Source organism: Alosa alosa, chromosome 15, assembly GCF_017589495.1.
Source record: "Alosa alosa isolate M-15738 ecotype Scorff River chromosome 15, AALO_Geno_1.1, whole genome shotgun sequence".
In the NCBI taxonomy this organism is placed as follows: Eukaryota; Metazoa; Chordata; class Actinopteri; order Clupeiformes; family Clupeidae; genus Alosa; species Alosa alosa.
Window position 1 is genome coordinate 21,062,148 of NC_063203.1, and position 18,785 is coordinate 21,080,932.

The following is an 18,785-nucleotide window of genomic DNA, read 5'->3' on the forward strand; positions in this document are numbered from 1 at the left end:
AGATTTGGAGAACTTGATGAGAAAGACGTGGTGGGAAAGAAAGACAGACGAGAGACGTAAACACCGCAACAGAGACAGGAACGGAACAAACGAGTGCAAATCAAACCTCAAAGGAAAACAAAACAAAACAAAACTAAACACATTCACACACACACACACACTCACACACATTCACACACACACAAACACATTCACACACACACTCACACACACACACACACACACACACACACACACACACACACACACACTCACACACACACACACACACACACACACATTCACACACACACACACACACACACACACACACACACACACACACACAAACACATTCACACACACACAAACACATTCACACACACACACACACACACACACACACACACACACACAGACACACAGACACAGGCACACACACACACACACAGACACAGGCACACACACACACATAGACAGACAGACAGACAGACAGACAGACAGACAGACAGGAAACAGCTTGCAGCTCACCGAAGGTTTGCACCAGAGCGGTCGCTCTCTGTGGCTCAGCTTGGGCTGGGTGCTGGACCAGACAGACTATGGTGCTCTCGTCGCTCAGGTGGGTGGGGAAGCGCAGCACGCTGGCAAGGGTGAGGGTACCATTGGCATGATAAGCGCTCTCGGTCTGGACAGAGAAGACATCGTCGCTGGGGGCACTGCCGTTGATCTCCCAGCTGATGTGTGGCGCTGGCTTTGCATTGGTGGCGGTACAACTCACGGACTGGTAGTGAGTGGCATTCACAATCTCCTTTTTCGTTTGAACAGTGACATCGGGCCTTACTACGAGACACACATGTGCTCACTGTGATTCATTCATTCCATTCATAGATTTGTTATTGAGATATACAGTACAGTTTGTGATCGACTACTAAAATTCCCCCTGTTGTTATCCCATAACGACAAGAATGGGCTTAACTGATCATATTTTATATGTGTATGTTCCCACTTACCCAAGACAGTGAGAGAGACGTGGCCTATCAGTGGGTCATCATCAGTGCCAAACTCACAGATGTACTCCCCCTCAGCATTCAGACTGGCCACCTGCATCTTCACCGTCAGATTGGTAGTGGATTCTGGTAGAGAAAAGCCTTCCATTTTGATCGTCTTCAGGCCAAAGTAACCCGCTAGCTTCTTATTGCTGCCAAGGCGTTTCCAGACCGAGTACAGCAGATCGTCAGGGTCATTGCCTGTGTAGAGGCAATGCAGGTACACATCCTCCCCCAAGATGCCAGTCACATTACTCTCGAAGATTATGCCGTCCCCATCTACATTTGAACATAAAGAAAGATTATATTTATGATGATGTAACTGTGCTTCATAGCGTACTACAAAAAATATTGATGGTTGTGTGTACTGCAGCCAACCCAAATGTAACTGTTTGAGCTTTTTCAGCAGTTGGAAGTAGAGAAAATCTCACTTTTCCAGGTTATGGGAATAATTACTAAACTGAGAAATCAGACAAAATATAAGCAAATGATCATTTAATGTCTGTATCAAATACATACGGCCACTGCTTATATTAAGCAGTAATAGCAATGAATGATTGTAGATAATTGGTGCACCATAAAATGGGACTTTATTGTGGACCTGCATTGGTACAATTTTGAACAAAAAACATTTTTGGCTTCTATTACTACAATACGTAAGTGCAAGCAGAGTGAAACTATTCAGTCTGCCTTTGAACTGTTGTGTTGTCATATTTCAGACAGGAATGGCCCTGTTCACCGGCCATCCAGTGATCATTGGAGCCCCGCCCAAAACGTCCCCTGGATCACTTGCATTGACCATAAGCCCCCTAAGCAATTACTAGCAAGCTGTTTGGCCAGACAACAAAACCCTTCCATTTGGAACCATTTAAGGTCAGAGCGGTGCTGATAAACAGTCCTCAATGGCTGCATTAAGCCTTTGTAAGGAGGATAGCATTGCCTTAATCCTTCAATCTTTATTGAATTTCAAAGTTTGCAGAGTGCTTTGGCTACAACATGTACCTGTGTGTGTTGCCTTGGAAACCCAGTGAGTGTGTTATTGCTGCGTAGGCTTACCCCAAGACACCAGCTGATACTGAGTATAAGTATATATTATACTCTTTTGATCCTGTGAGGGAAATTTGGTCTCTGCATTTATCCCAATCCGTGAATTAGTGAAACACACTCAGCACACAGTGAACACACAGTGAGGTGAAGCACACACTAATCCCGGCGCAGTGAGCTGCCTGCAACAACAGCGGTGCTCGGGGAGCAGTGAGGGTTTGGATGCCTTGCTCAAGGGCACTTCAGCCATTACTACCGGTCGTTGTTCGAACCGGCAACCCTCCGGTTACAAGTCCAAAGCGCTAACCAGTAGGCCACGGCTGCCCCTACTAGGCCACGGCTGCCCCTGCAGTGAAACCGGTCTATCCCTCACTCTCCACTAGAAGCTGGCGTGTGGTGAGCGTTCTGGTGCATAATGACTGTTGTGCGTCACCCAGGTGGGTTCTACACATTGGTGGTGGTTAGTGAGGTTTCACCCTAACTCTAACCCTAACCCTAAAGCGCTTTGGATGCCTTGATAAAGTGATATATAAATGCAGGATATTGTTGTATCCCCGATCTGGCCTGGCTTTGACTGACCTGAGCCAGACCTGTTGCTGTATCCCTGCCAGGTCAGGCCCAGATCTGTACCACACCCAGTTACTATGTGGGCATGTGTGTGTGTGTGTGTGTAATAGGCTACAGTACCCATACCACGTTTGGGTCCACATGCCTTCGGGGACCCAGGTTCGAGTCCGATCCCACCCCATCTCTCTCTCTCCAACTTTCCTCCTGTCACTTTCTACAATGTCCAACACGCACACACACACATACACACACACACACATACACACACACACACACACAACTATATTGCTATGTGGGCATGCAACTTCTGCAGCTTAGTGCCACCCATTAGACACACCTGTGCTGTACTTCTGCAGAGACATCTTTGAACTCTGGGATAACTGAGTGAAATGCCGAGACCCATGCCTGAAATGGGCTAGATCCATGCCAAACTCAAGTGCAATGTGAACAGCTAAATGCTGATCTTTTGTATAGCTTGGTAAAATGTAGAGACCCGTCAGCCATACCAGACACATCATGCCATACCTATGCAGATATTTGGTGCTATACCTGTGCCGAGATCAATGCCATGTCCATGCTAAATCTTAGCTCAGGTCCAAGCCAACTGAAGCTTTTTCTAAGTGAGCAGCTTTGAACTGTAGGGCAGCGGAGTGAAATGCAGAGCTAGGAATAGCTGTTGAAAAATGTCTGCGCTCTCCGTGACACCTGACAAACACTGGCCCGCTCTGGCCTGTGAAGATTTAGAGAATGCCTCCATTAGCCTAATGACAGTGATGAAATGAAGGAGACTCAAAATGGCTTCCTCCTTTCTGGTGATGTTTAGTGACATACAAACATCCTGACCTCACATCCTCACAGGTTAATGAGGTCTGTGACTTTCAGCTGATGTCTAATAATAACACATAAACAAACAAATCCCCACTCCCTTCCCCAGAACTGCATTTGGGTTACATTGTGGGTAACAGTTAGTGTTCATTTTGTCACCTATTTTTAATTTAGTCTTAGTCTTAGTCTTGTGACGAAATGTCCTTTTTAGTCTTTGTCATATTTAGTCATTCAAATATCATTTTGTTAGTCAAGTTTTAGCTCCACTAAAAGTCTCATCATTTTAGTCTAGTTTTAGTCAAAAGAAAACTAAAGGTATCTTAGTCTTAGTCCGTTTTAGTCAACACATTTTAGTCTTTTTTTATAACAAATTATTTCTGATTACCATTTGAGTCAAATAGTGTTTCACACATCTCAATTTTCCAACAATATTGTGTGTCCACAGGGCTACTCGTCTGTTATAATTACTCATTCTGATTTTTTGTCAGTCAGTATGTTTACATGCACAGGTAAGTCGAGCTACAGTTATAGCTCGGCTGGGATTTGACCATAGACAGTAAAAGATTTGACTGGACCACTGTCATATTCATAGACCAGTGTTTCTCAAAGTGTGGTCCGGGGATCACTGGTGGTCCGCAAGCTATCACAAGTAGTCCGCGAGCAGATGTGGTAAAATATAATATATTTGAGTTGTTTGCAATATTGAACCAACTTGTATGTAAAAACAGTTCTGCAACACTGTCTATGTAAGATATGCCAGTTTAAATCATACAGTATGAATCCACACAATAAACAAAGTGCAAAGACAATAAGCAAGGTGGTTCAGTGAGTAGGCCTATTGTGTAGACTAATTATAGGCTACTGTTGAAGTAGGTCTAATCTTTTTTTTTTTTTTTTAGCTAGGGTTAGTTAAGTGGTCCTGAAACTGAAAAGTTTGAGAAACACTGTCATAGGCCAAAGTATTAATGTTTTACTCCGCCTCGCTAGATGGCGATATGCTAAAATACAACACGCTCCCCAAACAGACTCTCCATCTTAGCCATAGCTAACTTGCTAGCTGAACTTTCCATATTAGCTTACTTGCTAGCACACTTTTGCATCATCAGTCTAACTAGTTAAATAGTTGACATTACATGATGAACATTTCCGTATGGACATTCTGGGGGGGGGGGGGTTAATTTGTATGAGAGAAGCTTCAACTTCTGGGTATGTAGCATTGTGGCATAAAGCTTAGGTAGTTAGCTTGCTAACTCTGGCATAAATCTCGTGTTCTTGTTCCATGTAGTTTCGTGTTGCAGCCACAGGGTTGCAGCAACAGCACGTAGACTAGCCTACAGTAAAGCTGTTGCGTATGAACTCATTCGGAAAATTTGGAAAACGTAACAGCTAGATATTCTGTCTTCTCATTTTGTAGACGAAAATGAAGAGAGATTTTATCTTAGTTTTTATTTCATGCAAAACATTTTAGTCTCGCCTTTTTCACAACAATAATGCATCTTAAGATAGTCTTAGTCCGTGTTTCAGGACATTACTGCCGTCTCGTCATCGTCTCGTCTTAGTCATGAAACAAAAGGTCGTTGACGAACATATTTCCTCTCGTCTAGTCTGACGAAATTAACACTAGTAACAGTTTGAGGACTCTAAGCCTATTTAGTGTGAATGTTCTCTCAGCTTCAGTATGGTGTCAGTAAACCTTTTCCTGTTAAGCTACTGCATACTGCCTCACTGCAAGAAAGACAACATTGACCGGAACCAAATTCCTTGTGTGTGCTAATTCATTTGACCCAATAAAAATAGTTCTGATTCTAAGTATTATCAACAGAATCCTGAGGAAAGGTGTCACATGTTTATATTCTAAATGAAAAGTTTGTAGATGGTAAAACAAAACATGTGACTGACAACAATCACACCAGGAGACCAAGAGAGAGAAAGAAAAACAATGGACAAGGGCTGTGTCACACACATGCCATCATACGGAGTTTACTGTTCTGAAAATGGAAAAGATATTATCCATATAAACCTATGAAACATACAACTTGCCCTCGCAAATTAAGAGCGAAATGAAATCCAGCCAAGCATAACAGTGGAACACTTGGACAATAAACCACTGAGGAAAAAAATAGGACAATTGAGTAAAAATGTTTTGTTTGGGAGGGTAGAGGCATCCAAAGGCTTTCATTATCCTTCAGCCCACAGGTGGACAGACAGCAAAACACAAGAGAGCAGCAGCAGTAAAAACAATCACAGTAAAAATCACAACACAACTGCACTAAACCAGGTGTAGCAGTCAAACTAGGTCAAACAGACTACAAACACAGAATGCAGAATGTATGTACAGCGTCACATGACTGTGGTTACATCTAAAAACCCCTCTCTTGACACAGATCCAGCACACACACATTCGCACGCACAGTTGCACACACACACGACACACACACACACACACACACACACACACACACACACACACACACACACACACACACACACACACACACACACACACACGCACACAGGCAGACACACACACATAAACACATGCATTTAGGCACTTACAAACACACAGACAAACACATATGCACACAGACACAGACACACACACACACGTCAGCTTGCATGATGTAAACCACACAGCGGCCACCTATCCTTGCACATCATGCCTGTTTAATAGGACAGTTTCACAGACCTACGCAACACACTGGACCCTCTCTGCAGGAAACGCAACCATAAAAAGTGCAAAAAAAAGAAAGGAAAAAAAAAACTACACTAAAATAAGAATGAAATACGAAGTGAGAGTGAAACTTGCGTGGCGCCATGAAACCGGCACCAGTGGCTTGTCCAGCACTTCTGCTGCACTCTCCTGTGACTAACAAGAGAGTGTTTCACGAGAGCATCCCGACTCCAGGTTAAACAATATAAATCACCATATAAAATACAGCATCGTAAAATAGCCATGACGACGACGGATGATGATGATGATGATGATGATGATGATGATGATGAAGATGATGATGGACAGCACTGAGGCAAGCAGAGGCCTGAGAGAGGAGCCAGACCACCAGTCTGGTCATTTGTCACTCTCAGTCACCCAGGAGCCCAGAGGAATGGAACAACAAAAAACAGATAGAAAAAGAAAAGGCTGAGATAGATGGATGGATAGAAGAATAGAGAGAGAGAGAAAGAAAGAAATTGACAGATAGACAGAGAAAGAAAGGCAGAGAGTGATATATAGAGGGTAGGGAGAGAGAAAAATAGTCAGATAGAGGGAGAAACAGAGAGAGAGAGTGTGTGACAGACTGAGAAAAAGAGATGATTACTGTAAGATGGGACAAGAGCTCAATAGAGCATCGTCTGCATTGACTGTCAAGGCTCCCCTCCAAACATAACCTAAAATCTGTACCTGTCATATCTAGAGAAGACAAAGAGTTTTCAGTAGCCACAGAAAATGCACTGGAAACAGCAGCCCCTATCTCTCTCTCTTGGCTTGACTGGGACTCTCTAAATGACCAGTGTTAGGGGGTTGGTTTCAGCACTAAACCACCATTAAAAATGCAAAATTTACACATTTGGGTTCGTGATAGATTCAGCCAGGCGTGTAACTGTATATTCCCAATGCACTAATTTTTCTAGTTTATTGGGTTAACATTCTGCTCGTGACTGAACCCCACCTTGGACACTACTGTAATAAAGCATAATATTGTTCTGCAAATTACAACAATAGCAAAATGCATCAGGACCAAAAATGTCCACATTTCCTATGGCTTGCCTCATAAAAAGCTGATGCTGGGCACAATCAAATTCCACTAAAAATGTTTCTAATATAGTGTGTTTATTAATTAATTGCTTGTTATTCTTCATTTAAAATCTGATTTTGGACCATGGTCAGCTTCTGCTGAGACAAGATGCCATAATGGTTTACATAATGCAAAGAGGACTAATAAAATAATCCAATAAACCTAAGCCTTGCAGACACACACACACGCGCACACACACACACACACACACACCTGGACACTGGACTTACCCTGCATATCTGAGCTGAGTGCTGGACTCAGGAGAAACCCTAAGATCATAAGCACTGAGGGTCCCATTATTGTGTCATTTGGCAAGAGCTGACTGCCAACAGGTTTACACAGATCTGTCCCCAGTAGATACAATAGAGAGAGAGAGAGATGGAGAGAGAGAGAGAGATGGAGAGAGAGAGATGGAGAGAAAATAGAGTGAGAGTCAGCTGGGACGTGTGAGTACGTACGTGTCTGTGTGGATTGTGTGTGTGTGTGTGTGTGTGTGTGTGTGTGTGTGTGTGTGTGTGTGTGTGTGTGTGTGTGCTTGTGTGTACAGTATGTGTGTGTGTGTGTGTGTGTGTGGGTGTGTGGGTGTGCTTGTGTGTACAGTATGTGTGTGTGTGTGTGTGTGATGTGTGTATGCATGGGGGTGGGTGTGCGTCAGTGCCTTTAACCCCAAACCCAAAATAGGCTGGTACAGAAAAGCCACACTCTGCTCAGCTGTGTGTTTTTAAACTCATTCCCCTGCTCTCTGACTTCACATTTACTTTAATAAAAACAATACTTAGGATAATAACACATCAATGATGTTTTATCCATATGCAGAAAGACATTATTACCCTTCACTGTTTGACCTTGGTGCCTTTTTGTAATAAGAAACAAAAATCTTTCCATTTCTGCCATACTCTGCCATTCTGCATGTTAAAATCACTATGTATGCAGTATGCACATATACATGTTGCACACATTTTGCCTACTCTTAACAGTTTGTTTACTTTGTGTGCTTCCATGACAGCTTGCATTTTAAAAGGACAGACCAGAGCATCCTCTACAATGACTGTCAGCACTTTCAACCTGATCTAACCTCACCTTACCTCTCAGTCGAATCACTTAGACATAATGGATATATGATGGTGCAATGTGTGTTTCGCTACGGTGTGAATACGTGTGTAGTTTCTATCTTACATGTGAGAGTGAGATGATTGAGGCTTAATGTGGTACAGTAGGTGAGAATGAGACAGTGTGGTCTAACAGCTACATTTACATCCTGCTCTTGCAGGAATCCCATCAGCTAAAACAGATTTTGCAATTCTTGCTTTCGTTGTATGCATTATCTCTCTATTTTACTTTCTCACATCACCGTATCTATCTTCCCCCACTTTCTTTCTTTCTTTCTTTTCTTTCTTTCCTTCTCTTTATCTGTCGATCACTTGGTTTTCTCGCTCATTCAACTTTCCCACATGAAATGACTCAAAAGCCCTCCCTGAAAAACACTCAATAACAGTTTTTTTCCACATTGTGTCAAACTGTGCTTTAGCTCTGTCTGTGTGTGTGTGTGTGTGTGTATGTGTGTGTGTGTGTGTGTGTATGTGTGACCAGCCAAAGCCCTCTCTTCCCAGCATGACTAGCATGGGAAAATACATTTGACTGATTCAGCCGGGGTCATTTCAAATAGGCTACTATAAATTACTGTAAACACAATAATCCATGTTGCCTGATAGACACTGGCATCAAGTAAGAATCTCACACAATCTTCAGACACTGAAACCTCAAGATATACAGTAAGGACCTGCCAGTAGACACATCAGCATCAAGATATTGGCAGGGCCATGTGCATTTGTCTTTGGTTCACATTACATGCTGTTGTGTCTCCAGAGGAACACAGTGAGATTCTAAAAGCACTCTGGAACTATCACTGCATTTGACAGGACGTAATCTATGGGCAAAAAAAAAGTGGTATTGAAAAGGCCTATTTAATGATGTCAATGTTGTCTGTCTCATTACACACCAGAAGAACAAAAAGACACACAACGGGGCACTGTGGAACTGTCACTGCAGATCATAAGTCTGGACTGGGAAACACATCAGACTCACTTGTGAGTGAAAATGGGTTCCATATTCAGTCATGTCAAAGGGTCAAAAATAAATACTCTACTTCAGATGGTTTAGGCTACATCAATAAGGATAAACAGAATATTTAGCAGGCTATACCTGAAGTAGACCGACATCATGTTTCAGACAATTATGAACAAAATGTGTAAAAAAGTGTAGTCTTTTTTCTTTCTAAACAGTCTAGTATGGAGATGACTTTGCCCAATCAGTTCACACACCTGACCAAATAGGCAAAATAAAATTGTAGCTACCGTGTTATAGTTGGAGTAGGGTGTGTGGTAGCTGTAAAAAGTTATGGCTATGACATCTAACAAAAAGAGTTTATGTTGGTTGGTAGCCTGACTCAAAATGTCACTGTCTGTTATGGCTCATTTCGTTTGTGGTTTAAAGTGCAGTAGCCTATTAGGAAGCGTTTGATACATAATGACTATGATTAACCCCTCAAAGTTTACATTATGATATAAACATGCCTTCTTACTTTCCATAAATTACTCCTGAATCCAATCCCATCAAGCATGTGTAAGTGATAGATACAGTAGATTTGCAACTCACGTGTTACAATTGAGAAGTGTATGCCTGTAACTCTTTGCAGAGTATGTGGACGTGGTTAAAGTGCATGAACACCTGTAGCGATTATGTTGAAGCCAGTGGGAGAATTCCCATCCCCGGTCAAATTAACAACCCTTCATTTGCCTCACAGTCAGGGAATTAGGTAGCCTTGGCCTATATGGTTTTATATGTTAAATGTTATATTGTTAATGCATTTGCAGGCATTGGGTAGATATTGTCATCTACTGTAAGAGGCTGTCAATTTGTTTTCATGCAATGCTGTTAGAATGAAGTCTTTGTAGTCTGTGCTGTGTTTAGCCTAATGTATTGTCATTGAGTCATTGTTTAGTTTAATAATGTCTAGTGCTCACTCTGAGATGAAACTTCACTTTCATTTGTGTTAAATTACTTTTGAATATTCTGCAGCACTGTAGGCAACAGCCCCCAGCTGTGATGCAGGTGTCATTAGGTTGTTGGCCAGTAGCCTAGCCTGTGTCTGAACTAGACAGTGTCGTTATGATGACTGACCTAAAAGAAAAACAGCATGCAGTAAAGTAATGACATGGGGGAAAGCCAAATGAATGTGGTTTCCAACGGCAACTTCTTCACCCATTCACTGAACGAACAAGATGACTCTCACTCTACGGCTAGCATTTGGGTTTGAGGTTTTCAGTATTGCACCGTAGCAGAAGGTGCAGATGACTTGATGCCACCATGACTGTGCAGACGCCACCACAGTCAGTCATAAATACCACTATGAGTATCGCTCACGTGTATCATACTTCATAAAATTGCCATAGACCAAGCCACACACCGTGTCAAAATCAGTGTTTTGTCTTTACATAATGTTTTTTTTTTTGCATAATAAAACTTGGCTCATTTATGGAAAAATGGACCAGAGTTAATTGCTTATAAGCTGGCGACACCTCACATTCTTTAAACCTTTCTCTCTTTCCCTCATATTTTTTGAAATCATCTGATAAGCCATCTTCATGTCAGTCAATAAATCAATGTATTTCAACATTTTTCTGTCTAGTTTTCAGAGAGAGAGAGAGAGAGAGAGAGAGACAGAGAGAGAGATAAAAAAAGGCATTGAGAAAGACCTGCAAAACCACAGTCTGTCAGTTTCTGAAGTAAACAGGAAGAGCCTGAGTCAACTGGCTGTGTTTCCTGCTCTTAGTGCGATCCCTATATCTGGCCTGAAGGAGACGGGCTGTGTGGCCTATAACACCTACACTCTAGGGCACACTCATGCAACACACACGTCCACTCTGAGGCACAGACCTCAGAGATAGATGACTGGTGAGGTACTGACAGAGGAGATGGTTTGACATATTGTTTCAAAACGAATACAGAATGATTAATTATAATGAATGTTGTTTATACCAATGTTTATACACTGGTGTAAACTCGGCCGACATAAAAATGAAAACATTACATAATGCAATTTTCTTTTCCAATCACACTGTGATAATTGTCACACTGTTTAATGTTGTTAACGGTAAGTAAAAAGCTATTGTTAACCCCCAACAAACAAATTTGGGGGTTCCTTCATTTTGGCCATTTGTCCTTACTTTTACAACAACAACAACAACAACAGCAACACATTGCATTTATAAAGCACTTTTCAAGTGTCCTCCTTTTCAGAGCCTGGTCAGTGGTCACCCTATTCACCCATTTCTCCTCACTTTTACAACAACAGCAACAAGAACAACGACATTGCATTCACAGTATACAGTATAGTGCTTTTCAAGGCACCCAAAGCATTTCACTTTTAGACACAAGTCACCTCCTTTTCAGAGTCTGGTCGGTGGTCACCCTAATGACTCGTCAGGTACTGACAGAGGAGATGGTTTGACTGTGTTTTGCATCTGAAAACTGTGGTTAAAGGTCATAAATGATGTTTAACTGTCACATAGTTTATGGTTGATATAATTCTTTTGAATTCAATCTACCTGCTGTGTTTGCGCAGAGCCTGTGTGACGCACTCGCTGGAAAGATTGCCTGCTGTACTTGGCTGGAGTGGTGACAGTTCAATATACAAGAAAGATGTTATCTTTAATATTTAATCAGCACTTATCCTAGCTCGACGACGGGCTCTTTAAATGGTGTGGAATGCGAGCTGTCTGAGCGTTATTTTACAACGGATAAAACATCTGAAATATTTGGGAAATTGAGGTATGTATGCATCTAGCAGATGCTTATGGAGCACACTATCTCTCTGGCTGTCACACACACACACACACACACACACACACACACACACAACACACACTCAGACACACATATGAGAGAGAGAGACTGAAGGATAGAGAGAGAGAAATGCACACGTAAGAGCGCTGTCTGGAGAGAAGGCTGGAAAAGCTCTTTTAAATGTAATAGTCTTCATGGGAAATATCACGCAGTGCCTCAGTCCAAGGTTGCAAAGGCCCTTCTCAACAGCACTGACCCTGATGGAATGGTACACATCATCTCTTACTCTCGTTCTCTCCCCAATCTCCTCCTCCTCGGAGGAAAGGTAAAGCCAGGACTCTCTCGCTACAGTCCGTAAATCACTGGAACACTATCCCACCCATCCTCCCAAAACTCTGCTTCGCAAAAAGAATGCTGTCAACGAATAAGCACTCCAACACCCGTCATGCTGGACAAGCCAGTGGGAGAACTCGTGAGGCTCTGTATCACGCGGCTTGCTTTCACTGATAGCACAATAACTCTCCCTGACTCCCGCGAGGATGCACTCACTGAGCTATGTGTGTTAATGATCTAATGGTCGAAATGTACTGCCCTTTTTTAAAAGATGATGCACTACTGTATCACATTCCTCGCAGGGCCCTGAGTGCTGGACTCTGGAGGGGCCGTCGAGCGGTGAGTGGCTGTTCATTTCCCCTGGATGGCGACGGGCGTCGAGGAGGAGAGGCCTCCCAGAGTGCTCCAGCAAACCACCGGCACCATGTACTCTATTATAGTAAGTGGGTGAGCTGCGTGGTGTAAAATGGGATTGGTTCTGGTAAATGGATGGCCATTATATTACATGCGTGGCCCATCTTCCTTGTGTTTCCTCCATCAGTGGAGAGCGACAGATGGAAGGGCTGCAATTGCACAGCAAATGGGTTGGTCTCAGCTCGGAACAGTGCTGCCATGGCATTTATACGCCCCCCTCCTCCCTCCCCTCACTTCCACATGTGGAAGCAACTACGTATCTGTGAAGCATGGCACTCACACACATACACACACACACGCACACACACACACACACACACACACACACACACACACACACACACACACACACAACTGGGCTTACTCTGTACACACACACACACACACACACACACACACACACACACACACAAAAGTGTACGCACAGGCACATTACTGGACATACCCTGCACACGCACACACACACAAACACAGAAAAGAATGCAGGCACACACACAAAAGCACGCTAATTTACGGCACGCGCTTTGAGTTTTAAGGAGCCAGGCCACATGGGATGAGAAGTTATGACTCCAGCTGCAGGAGCTAAGAGCTTTTGGAGACGGACATGCAGCTGTTAAAGAGCTGGAGAGGGTGGACTGGGGCAGAGGCATGTTTCAAGTGACTTCATGGCACAAATCATTCTAGCCAGTCATGTTACAGTAATGAATTTTTCCAACTTTCAATTTTTCATTAGGCTATTGATTGAATTGACATTCTTGTTTATTTGGCTATTCTCCTTAATGTAGTCTCACCAACTTTTTAAATTGTTTACTGTTAAATGTAATGTATTGTATTGTTGTTATTTGTATGTTGCTTTGGGCAAAAGCGTCTGGCAAATCCCGTAACCATTAATGAAACAGTAAACAAGATGGTTTTCACCACTGTTAAAGTTTGTTTTGGTAGGTAGTGCTAGTTATTATAATACCCTGCATTCTGGTTGTGTATATATATATATATATATTTTAAGCAATATAGCCGCAGTGATAGTGGGGTTGGTCATGGATATTCCCATCGGTGTTGTTTGGCCGTAGCCACAAGGCGGAGGCCGAAAGTGGCGAGGCAACAACAGCCGGGGAATATCCATGACCAACCCCACTCTCACTGAAAGTGCTATATTGCTTATATACAACAATTCTACAACAAACTAAATAATCTGAAAACACCCCATTATTGTTTAAAAATGTTAATTTCGACATCGTTCTTACGCATCAAAAAACAGTTCCCTTTTCAATAGACAGCATCTTGGTTGCTAGGTAACCAACATTCCAGATCCCTCGTTACGGGTCTTGGTGGTTTACATCAAAGATCCTTGATTACTAGCAAGATAGAGCAACGTAATTCGTTACTATGGGAGCAAAACGGGACAGTTCCGGTCTGCATAAGTGGGAGTGTCACCCTACGTCACTAAATAAACTTTCTCTCTTAATAAGCAATAACAACAGATAAACATAATTGTGTTCACAGTATTATTGTCCATAATCATGTATGATACCAATGAATCATTCTTAAGGACATGATATGAATAATTTAATTAGTCATGTGAACCGAGCTAGCTAGCTAGCTAACGCTAGCTTAAAATGCTATACAAGTGGATGGTAGTAGCTATGGCAATACAGCTATGCGCTAACAAGTGACTAGTAGTTGAAGGACTTCGCTTAAACTTAATATACTGTTGCAAATTCGCTTGAGTATAAACTATCCACTTTAACTAATGTCAGTAGTGTTATTCAGCTAGTTGTCATTTCAAAGAAATTACACTTCTCCGTTTAAAATGTTACCTTAGCTAAGAGGCTAGCTAGCATGATAACAACCGGACAGTAACTGGCAGCAGCATGGTCTAATATTAAGTTATTTTATTACAAATCCGAACACTAAAAAATTACACTATTAGGCTTGAAATGATCCCAAACACTTACAGATTATGACACAATTTTCCAAAAAACCCTCAACAAATCCAGAAAGACAAAATGACCAATTTATTGGTAAAATTCCACAAGTCTCCATTGACATTAGTGCAGCAAGGGCTTACTCTGGTCTGCATAAAGGGGGATTTCCCCCCCTCCCCCTTGCAATAATCGAACGCGGAAATTGTCGAACGTTTGCGCCTCTCGCTCCGCTTGAACCCTCTCTGGTTTACATGTCTTCTTGAAAGAAATGTTGAAAGTCGGGCTGAACAATGGGCCATGTCATGTAAGGGACATGGTACTACAAAAAAACGGAAACATTGTCTACATTGCAGAACCACTCAACTTTATTAATTTATGGTGAATAAATGTTATATTACTGTGCACAGCCTGACGTGACGATGCTAGCACGTTAGCAGCGGTTAGCTAATTATGCTAACGTTAGTCTCCTCCAAGTGACAATCATATTATACACAATGCTGGCAATGCTAAGAACAATTAGCATCCTCGTTTATCTTACTTAAATTGAGTTGACTGTGTGGCTTAATCCACAGATGTGGTGAAGCACTGTTTCGTTATGGTTTGCTAAGGAGTAACCCATTTCTTGAAATAGTGGAGAGCTGGGATGAGAACATTGTGTCAAATCTTCGATTGTATCGCTGGAGTGATTTATTATTAGCTGTGCAAAGTCTGAGTTGAAATGTCCAGGGATATTCCAACTCATGGAACGTCTCTCGGCCAATCAGAAACAAATAAATAGTTCCATAGAACCCAATTGTTGTATATATATATATATATGTATATGTATATGTAAGATATATGTATATATATATATCTTATTGTCATATGGACCAGTAAATAAAATACTTTCCCTTCCCACTTGGTGTCCCTGGTTGAAAATAGCCTTTTATCATGAACCATGAATGGCAACAGTAGTGTTTAATTTTGGCTTTACACTCACAGTATGTATGAGAATATGTCTTGCCCACAGATTCTGGGCGACAGATGGTTGTGATTGGGGGATGGTGTGGGAGTGGGGGAGTGGGGCGGATCAGCCCAGCTGGTGCACAGTGGAGCAGAGCAGGTTCTGACCGTGCCTGGCATCTCCTGTGTCATTCTCTGCCACAGAGCACTCGCCAGCTCACCAGGTGATGGCCTGGCGTTGCCAACGCCACAGATACGCAGGAGGTGATCCGTACATGTCTTCTTGTCTCTACAGGTGACGTCATTGGCACAGGTGTGGTGGCAGCATACTAGCTGCTGGGCTATATTTCAACTCTGCGGGGCAACATCACTGGTCTATGATAAAATACCTTTGCTACAGTTCAGTGGGCCTAATTCCTTCCCAGTTAGCAGGGTTTATTGCAAAGCCACTACCTGGGCAGAAGCTTGAGAAACGCCTTTATATTATCTTCAATCTATGTTGAAACTGTCCTGCCAAATGTGATCTTTCACATAGCCTCTTTAAATAACTCTATGAGCTCTTCATCATAGTCATTTGTTATAAAGAAGGGAACTTGTCTTCAAATATTTCTGGATGTTTTCCTAAAATGGATCCAACTCAAACCAGCAATTTATGGTCAAGTTAAGCTGAAGTTTTTGTAGAGGTTCTTGGGAATGACTGTTGGGTCATTTGGGTCTCTTTTTTTAAGTAACACCCTTAGATGGAGATTTAAGGGTTTCTGTTGCTTATATTGGCAGCTTGTTCTCCCCTACTGCAACAAGACCTGCCTGTGTTGGCCAAACCACACAGCAGAATGGCTGTGTATAGGAGACACACCTTGGTTTGTATTGCGTGAGTGGTCCAAGTCCAAACCCTGTGGTGACTGTTTTCAGTATCTAATGCATGATGAAGGGGGCAAAATAATGCTTGTTTTTCCTCAAAGGAGTGTGTTATGGACCCTCAGAAAGAATGTGTGATTAAAAATAGACACATTTTATTATAGGATACACAACATAGAATATTTACTGCATAAGTATATGCTAACTGCAATATCCACAATATTTATGTAAGACACATTTTTTAGGACCACGAAGAGTTGTGTTTTGCCAAAGAGGTAAAAGCAGGGCAGAACTTTTAGTGCATCTGGGAGCATCGTTCTTCACTTATCTCATTGATAAACTATTACAAAGTGCTATTACCTTAATAGACTGCGGTGGAATACCATATGGTTTGCACCATTATCAATTGATTGAAACATAAAATCTTAATTTTCCACATCTCTTGTAGAGTACTGCCATGTGTCTTAAAAGGAATTAGCTTACAGGACCATGGCGTGAAAACCTATGGGGCATGCCCTTGCTGAGCTTGATAAATTCACCCAGGCTGACTTTTCTAGGGTGGCTAAGGGCAATAAATGAGTCCAAGATGTTTCCGTTCCTGACAGCAAGCTTTTAATTAAACGCATCGTAATTAGAATTAGACCTTTCTCTCATGCGAGCGAGCCATTTGCGCTGACATGACAAACTCCGCGCACACCGCCGGCCACAGAAAGGGACGCGGATGGGACAGGAGGAGGAATAGCAAATCGATACGTTATCGCAGGCTGGAATCATACATACACGGTCCTGTTCCCCTCTCCAATACAGGTTCAGTCATCTATAACCTGCTGTCCGCTCCCTCGAAGACACTTCTAGGTTCAGTATCAGTATTCACCTTCAGCTTTACTAGAGGAAAGAGGTGTGTGTGTGTGTGTGTGTGTGTGTGTGTGTGTGCGCGCGCGTGTGTGTGCGTGTATGTTCAGAAATGCAAAATATGTTCTTTTGATTATTCACAGAGCAAAGCACATTTTCCTTATGAGCATTACCTGCTACACTGTTATTTTATCTTGGTTCATGACCGCCACCTAAAGGTCACTAAAAGAGTGGCATAGCATATAAACGCACACAGACAGATTTAATTATTTTCCGCAGGCTAAAAACAAGGCATCATGTCTGGCGTAATCAATAAATGCAACAATAAGAGTTTTTCCATCCACATTTTATGTGAAATACTTGCCACAACAAACTAATCAAGTCCTCCATTAACAGGACACTGAACAGAACACGGAAATGGTAATTGACTCCTCATCTTTTCTACAGAGTCGAGTCCTCTGGTTTCTCACGCTTAGATGAGCCTGCCCGACATTTGTAAAGTCAGGAGCCATGGCCTGAAGAATTTATAGAAGTGCTGTGTCACCCTCGCGAGCCCTGCCTCTCCCGTCCATAATAATCAACGCTATTGATCCAAGTGCTAATGAGTCTAAAAGTAGCCGCGAGCAGTCACCCTACCCCATCTTTCAAAGACTCATCTCTTGATGCCTCGGTCGTCCCCTGAGTCCTGACTAACTGCAACCGACCGCGATAAGACAAGCTGGCGAGTCAAAGGGGTTTGAGCCCATGGAATAAACGACCGGGGCTGTCCGCTCGCTCATCCCCGAAATCCCCGTTGGTGCCTCGGCGCGCTCAGCTCGTGCGTGCATTCCTGGGAAAAGTAGGCTACAGACAGACTGTGTCTGGAAATCCTGGCAGGAGCAGAGGGAACACTGGGAGAATTAGGGATGAGGAATGATATCGACTGGTTCTGTGTGACTTGCAGTCCAGATGCCTTTGGTGATGAAATGATAGTGAAATACAGGGTGATTGTTGTGACCATTATGTGACCATTATGAAGATGTAGACGATTATACATGCCGTTCCTTAAATGTATGACTGTTTTAATATATATTATGAATGCATTATATACCGTACAAATGTATGACTATAAAGACCATGTTATACATTTTACATCTATAATCAACTGAAATGAATAAATACATTGTTATAGTTTAGACTACATTATCTGTTCTTGTGGCAGGATATTTCCTCTGAGTCAGTTGGCAGCATCCACCCTTCAACCTCATTGTATAAATGCACTTTGACCCTGGTGTCACCAGTGTTAAGTTGCTGAGCTGACATCTTGATGCAGCTGTCTCAGTGAGTTGCAGTCTCCTAGTAACTGTGTGATCATCACTGGG

At 42.4% G+C, this 18,785-nt stretch overlaps 1 protein-coding gene across 2 annotated transcripts in view; it reads right to left on the bottom strand.

Annotated features, from left to right (window-relative positions):
* si:ch211-149e23.4 overlaps positions 1 to 18,225 on the bottom strand; it is a 30,623-nt gene extending 12,398 nt beyond the window's left edge. Inside the window, exons 1-4 of one of the 2 annotated variants that reach the window (XM_048264761.1) lie at positions 18,061 to 18,225; positions 7,486 to 7,599; positions 990 to 1,304; positions 511 to 819 (exon numbers count right to left, since the gene is read on the bottom strand). In XM_048264761.1, coding sequence (XP_048120718.1) covers positions 511 to 819; positions 990 to 1,304; positions 7,486 to 7,552 — 691 coding nt within the window. In that variant the 5' untranslated portion in view covers positions 7,553 to 7,599; positions 18,061 to 18,225. Of the gene's footprint in view, positions 1 to 510; positions 820 to 989; positions 1,305 to 7,485; positions 7,691 to 18,060 lie in introns of those variants that run through there. The other variant, XM_048264760.1, reaches the window with a different exon arrangement.
* Between the last annotated feature and the right edge of the window lie 560 nt (positions 18,226 to 18,785).